This window comes from Orycteropus afer, unplaced genomic scaffold, assembly GCF_000298275.1.
Source record: "Orycteropus afer afer isolate SDZICR_OR568_19922 unplaced genomic scaffold, OryAfe1.0 scaffold00765, whole genome shotgun sequence".
In the NCBI taxonomy this organism is placed as follows: Eukaryota; Metazoa; Chordata; class Mammalia; order Tubulidentata; family Orycteropodidae; genus Orycteropus; species Orycteropus afer.
Window position 1 is genome coordinate 587,100 of NW_006922352.1, and position 6,737 is coordinate 593,836.

Here is a 6,737-nt window from a genome sequence, read left to right on the forward strand (position 1 = left end):
CCGCGGGGAGCGGTGGGAGACAGGAAGAGACTGGCGAAGGTGAGGCCAACCGAGAGGACCGGGCCCGGCCGAGGAACGGACCCGCAGGAAAGACCGCAGAGAGCCGGTGGGACCAGGAGACCCTACCCAGGCCCCCCGGTGGGCACACGTAGCCCAGGGGGGCTGCAGCGGGTTCTGGGGTCCCAGGGCCCTGCCTGGGAGGGCTGGCCCCGCCCACCTCCAGGCTGGCTTGGGGGCCACCCGTCCCCTCGCTCTGAGGTTCAGTCTCTCCATCTGACTAATGGGGACACAAACAGCACCTCCCTAGGGGGTGCCTGGGGGTCCGAGAGCTGCTGGTGTCACGGGAGCCTGGGGGGGCAATGATGAGGCTTGGACGTTCCTGACCCCCCAGCCTGCCCCAGGGAACCCGGTTCCCCGAGTCTCGATTCCCTGCAGTCTGAACGGAGCCCTTGATGCCCCAGGGGCCAAATTGCAAGACAGGGGAGGTTCCCCCCCACGAGGCTTTGCCTTCTCCAGGGTCTAGGCCTGGCTGGACCCCTGGGTCTGGGGTCCGGTGGCCTGGGGGTGGAGTTTCCAGGGACCTTTGGGAGAAGGCGGCTGGAAGCCTGGCTCCTGGATCCCTGGGGGAGGGGACTGTGGACCTGCCTCGCGGGTCTGAGGAGTAACACTGAGGGTTGGGGTGGGGGGACTCCTGAAGAGGAAGGGGCCAGACGCTGGGGGCCCAGACTCCTAGCTCCCTTGGGGAGGAGGGGGCCGGGGGCCCGGACACCTGGGTCCTGGCACCCACCCGTAGAACCGACCTTGCGGGGCCTTCGCCGCACACAAGCTCGTGTCTGTGGGTCCGTGTCGGGCTCACCATCGCGGCTGGGCCCCCCGCCCTCCCGGCCCCACCCCGTCCGTCCGTCCATCCGTCTGTCCATCTGTCCACCTGCCGCGCCCCCCGGGCTGAGGTAGGAGGTTGTATAGTTGAGGAGGACACCCAAGGAGATCACTATACGGCCTCCTAGCTTTCCCCAGGCTGCGCCCTGCACGGGACGGGGGCCCAGCTGGGCCCCCCAGCCCCTGGCTGCCCCACCCGCCGGGGCTCAGGGGTCTGCTGCAGGGACCCTGGGAGGAGGAGCTGGGCTGTGTCCGTGTGGCCCTGCATGCCTCCCTCCACGCTGAATCTCCCGTCTCCACCGACCGCGTCCCGTTTCCCGTCTTGTGCGTCGCTGGGTCTCACGCTCGTGGTGGGTGGCTGTGTTTCCTCCTGTGTTCATGGTCTCTCTGACCCTGTCCCCATCTCTCCATCCATGTCCCGATATCTCTGCATCTCTCTGTCTCTGGCACTCAGCGGTATCTGTGTCTCCCTGGCAGACCCCCGTCTCCTTCAGTCTCTCTCTGTGTCTCTGTTTGTCTCTGGCCCTCCCCGTCTCTGCCTCTGGACCCCCCCAGCCCAGCGCCCTTCATGGCCGCCCCTCCCTGAGCCGCCGGCCTCTGGGTCCCTGAGACCCTTTAACCTGTGAGGATGTCCAGGGTCACAGGTGAGGTTCTTGGGAGCCTGGCGTCCGGCCCAACCACCAGCCTGGGGATCACCGGCCCGACCGCCTACCCCTGACCCCTGACCCCTGACCCCCTTCCTCCTGAAAACCCAGAGACTGACATTTGACCACGGCTGAAATCTGACCTCTGACCCCACATCCAGTGGCCCCTCCCCCGCCGTACAGTGACCTCACAAAGCTCCCCAGCTTCTCTCAGGCCCTGAGCCCTCAGCCATGGCGCTGCTGGCCCCAGTGATGGCCCTGTCAGCCCTTGGGGCCCTGGCGGCCGTCACGGCGCCTGTGGGGGCCTGCCTCCTCTGCTTCACGACCTACTCGGAGCGTCTGCGCGTCTGCCAGCTCTTCGTCGGGATAGAGGGACCGGCGCTGCAGAAGTGTGAGGACGCGTTCACAGCCGCCTTCCAAGGCCTCCGTGACACTGAGATCAGTAAGACACCCACCACCTCCATGGGGGCCCTGGGGGCACGCAGAAGGGGCAGAGAGGCCTGGGGGGACAGACAGACAGACTCAGAGAGGCCTAGAGGGGGACAGACAGACTCAGAGAGGCCTGGAGAGGGGGGACAGACAGACTGACTCAGGCTGGAAGGGGAAAGACAGACAGACAGACTCAGAGGGGCTTGCAGGGGGCAGACAGACCCAGAGAGGCCTGGAAAGGGCCAGCCAGCCAGAGACTCAGAGAGAGAGACTCAGAGACATAACTCAGAGAGAGACATGCAGGGAAGAGGGGGCAGTGGGGGGCCGAGACTCATGAAGAGAGGGGGACAGGGACCCAGAGAGAGAGGGATGGGGATCCAGAGAGAGGGGGACAGAGACCCAGAGAGAGGGCAGTAGAGCTTTGGTGGGGCACAGAGACTGGGGGGTAGATGTAGAGAAAGATAGCTTAGGACAGAGACAGCCTGTGTTAGGGACACAGGGTTCAGAAGCTGCTCCCAGACCCCTGCCACCTGACCCCTCCCCAGACTATGACGAGAGAAGCCATCTGCACGACATCTTCACCCAGGTGACCCACTTACTCCAGGAGACGGCTGCCACCCACAGTGAGTGGGGTGGGGCTGGCGGCAGGGCCCATGGTGGTGCTGGGACCCCCAAGAGATGGGTACGTGCTGGGGGCCCCCAGGGACTCAGCAGTGATCTGGGAGGGGTGGCGCCAGCAAGGTGAGCGAGCCGGTGAAGGTAGTTCTCGGAGGGCCATGTAGGGGTTGGTGAGGCTGGTGGGGGATGGTGAAACAGCCCAGAGTGTAGCCCAGTCTGGGGAGAAGACCCCCATGCGGAGTCGGGTGGGTCTCCCGGCTCCTGTTTCTCCTGGTCATGGAATTCGGGCCCTGCCACGGCCCTCTCTAGGCCTTAACGTACATGCACCTGTGTGATGGGACCACCTCCTCACCTCCTAGGGTGGCTGTGGAGTTCAGTGAGACACGGGGGTCTCCTAGACCCTCGGAAAGGAGGTTTTCCTTTAAAAAACCAAACCACTACCACTGAGTCGATTCTGACTCACAGCGACCCTTTAGGACAGAGGAGGACTGCCCCATAGGGTTTCCAAGGCTGTCAGTCCTTCCTGCCACATCTTTCTCCTGTGGAGTTGCTGAAGGGTTTGGAGCACTGACCTTTTGGTTAGCAGCTGAGCACTTTAACCACTGTGTCACCACGGCTCTTTTAACAGTCTTGTTGTTGTTATTATGTGCCATCGAGTTGGACCCGACTCATAGTGACCTCTCCTTGGGTTTCCGAGGCAGTATCACTACGGAAGTAGATTGCCCCATCTTCCTTCCAAAGAGTGGCAGGGGGGTTTGAACCGCCAACCTTCTGGTTAGCAGTCAAGTGCCTTAGCCACTGTGCTACCAGAGCTGTAATAGTCTATAACACTAAAAAACCAAACTCACTGCCATGGAGTCGATTCCTATCCATAGTGACCCCTACTGGGTTTCCCAGGCAGTAAATCTTTATGGAAGTAGAGTGTCTAGTCTTCCTTCCACGGAGTGCTGGTGGGTTTGAACTGCCAACCCTCTGGTTAGCAGTCAAATGCTTTAACCACTACACCACCAAAGCTCCCTTAACAGTCCATAAAACCAACAACCAAACTCAAATGCCAGTGAGTCGATTCTGACTCACAGCGACTCCTACTGGGTTTCCGAGGCAGTAAATCCCTACGAAGTAGCTTGCCTCATCTTCCTCCCACAGAGCAGCTGGTGGGTTTGCACTGCCCACATAATAGTCAGTTAAAAAACAAAACAAAACAAAAAACACTGCCATTGAGTCGATTCTGACTCAGAGTGACCCCCACTGGGTTTCTGAGGCTGTTAATCTTCATGGAAGTAGATTGCCTCATTTTCCTTCCATGGAGCTGCTGGTGGGTTTGAACCACTGACCTTCTAGTTACCAGCCAAATGCCTTATGCATGACTCCAAAATCAGACCTGTTGCCAACAACTTGGGTCCGACTCCTGCGACCCTATGGGACGTAGTAGAACTGCCCCCTGGGGTTTCCAAGGCTGAAAGCAGGCTGCCTTCGTCCTCCTCTTAAGGAGCTGCTGAGTGGGTTCGACCTGCCAGCCCTTTGGTCCTCAGCCGAGTGCTTAACCCAGTGCCTCCAGGGCTCTTAGGCCCCGTCTTCCTATGTGCTCCTTACAGTGAGAACCCAAGTCCACGTTTTGAACGTGGCAGGACATCAGAAACCACAAAAAGCAAACCTGGTGCCGTCCGGCTGATTCCGACCCACTGAGACCCCGTGTGTGACAGGGCACAGCTGCCCCCACGGGGCTTCCCTGGCTTCCTCAGGCCCTTCCATGGCGCCTCAGGGTTCGAACCTCCAGCCTCTAGGTTAGCAGTGGAGTGCGAGCTGTTGGAGCCGTCTAGTGAACTAGGGGGTCGGAGGAAAGGAGGAGGACCTCAGTGAGATGGACTGACAGACACAGTGGCTGCGACGATGGGCTCAGGCAGAGCAGGGATTGTGAGGCTGCTGCAGGACAAGGTGGTGTTTCGTTGTGTTGTACGTAGGGTCGTTACGGGTTGGAATCAACTCCACGGCACGTAACGGTAACAAGAGGGACCGTGAGGGCATCAGAGGGACAGAAGAGTAGGTAGGAGTGACAGAGTCACTCACGTGGCAGTGAATGAGAGAGAGGGGTGGCCTGGGCAGTATGCACCTGGGACAGGGAACAGCCTTAGTGTGGGGCACACAAGGGCAGCTCGGGACAGGTACACACGGGCATGGCCGGTGCACGGACCACAGGGCTGTGGGGCACGGTGGCGGCCGAGGGCGAGTGTTGGCAGCATTCACACTCGGTCACCATGGTCCCAGGACACAGGATCCCCCCAGCATGGCAGAGGCAAGCTGCTGGCGGGTGAGAGGCGGGAGGGAAGGCGTGAAGCGGTGGTGTGTAGTACCCCCGCCATCTCCTAGCGCCGGGATTCCAGGACTTCCTCTGTCGACCGGCCCCTGGGTGGGACGAAGCCTTGAGCCCTCAGGTGCTGACTGAAAGGTTGGCAGTTCGAGTCCACCCATTTGGCACCTTGCAGAAAGGCCTGCTGATCTCCCGAAAGATGATTAACAAAAACCCAACCAAACTCACTGGGTTCTGACTCAGAGCGACCCCAGTGGGTTTCTAAGATTGTAAATCTATACGGAAGTAGATGGCCCTGTCTTCCTTCTGCCGAGTGACTGGTGGGTTTGAACTGCTGACCTTCTGTCTAGCAGCCAGATGGCTTAGCCACTAGGCCACCAGAGCTCCGAAAGGGGATAGCCACGGATACCCACTGCAGCACAGCTCTGTGACTGACGGGGGCCCCATAAGTCGAACTGGCGCCATGGCGATGCGTTGTTGTTTTCTCTTTCTGGTGTTCTGCTTGGGCAGTGATTCTGCCCCTGGTGGTGTGAACAGTCAGTTGTCTGCTAACCAAAGGGTGGGAGGTTCCAGTCCACCCAGTTGGCACCTTGGAAGATAGGCCTAGTATGAGAACGGTGGTAGCCCTGAACGCCCTGTAGGGCACTGCCGACTCTGACCGCGCGGGGGCGCCGCGAGCCGGAGTGACCAGCGTCGGGTTGGGTGGGGTTTTGTTCCTACATCGGCCGTCGTTGCTCCCTTCGCTTGCCCCCCACCCAGCGTTTGGACGAAGAGGGCGTTCCCGCCCATCCAGGCTGAGTCTGGATTGCGGATGGGGGTGTCTGGCGCGGGGCCAGCATGGAGACAAGTCCACCCGTGGAGCTCCCACCCGACAGGGAGACCCGAGCCCGCGAGGGCGGCAAAGGGGGCTCAGGGCGCCAGGACACGCCCTTTCTCCCCATTCAGGCTGTCTCGGCACCAGGCTTGGAAAAGACGGGGAGAAGGCCAGACGTGCTTGAGGGGGCAGGAGAGACTGGAGGCAGGCCGGCGGCGTGCAGGCGGGCCGAGGGTCCATGGAGAGAGGAGAGGCCTGGGCAGAGCTGGGCTGCGAGTGTGGAGAGGGGAGGACGCGGGCAGCAGCCCTGGGGACAGGAGGCCGGAGCGTAGCTGGGTAATCCAGTAGGAAGAGGGTCAGCGACGAAGAGGAAGCCCCCCACCAGGCGCACTGACCCAGTGGGTGGGCGCATAGCGGCTGTGAGCATGGCGCAGGGCCCGGCAGGGTTTCTTTCTGTGCAGGGGGTCGCTCCGAGCTGGAACCAGCTTCGTGAGGCCCCTAGTTAAAACTGCCCCTGAGAGGAGAAGCGTTAGGGACTGCAGGAGTGGGGCCAGGACGCAGTGACTGAGGGGCCTGGGGGTGCATCAAGGAGGCAGCTAGATCACAGGGTCAGAGGTCAGCTATGACGTCAGGGAGACTGAGACTGGAAAGGTAGGGGAGGGCTCCTGCATTGGCAGTTACTCCCATCCCTGTGTGGTGCAAGCAATTAACACACTCAGCTGCTAAGTGAGGTGCCTGGGGAGAAAATTCTGCAGATCTACTTCTGGGGAAAAAAAAAAAGATCAACCACAGCAAACTCGGGGGGCCCTGGAGAGCCACCTCTCCTATAAAGACCCCTCTGGGGCCCTGTGAAGGAGCCCTCAGGGCACAGTGCTTGAGCGCTAAGCTTTCCACTCTGTCCTCTGGGGGCGCTGTGGGTCGGAATGGACTCCACGGCAGTGGGTGTGGTTTGGGCTTTGCTTCTATAAAGACTGACAGCCTTGGAGACCCTGTGGTGCAGTTCCACTCTGTCCTCTAGGGGCGCTGTGGGTCAGAATGGACTCCA

The 6,737-nt window shown here is 60.8% G+C and overlaps 1 protein-coding gene across 1 annotated transcript in view; it reads left to right on the forward strand.

Annotated features, from left to right (window-relative positions):
• The first annotated feature begins 1,754 nt into the window (after positions 1–1,754).
• SPACA6 (sperm acrosome associated 6) overlaps positions 1,755–6,737 on the forward strand; it is a 17,771-nt gene continuing 12,788 nt past the window's right edge. Inside the window, exons 1-2 of the mRNA XM_042783240.1 lie at positions 1,755–1,965; positions 2,498–2,575. Coding sequence (XP_042639174.1) covers positions 1,755–1,965; positions 2,498–2,575 — 289 coding nt within the window. The remainder of the gene's footprint in view (positions 1,966–2,497; positions 2,576–6,737) is intronic.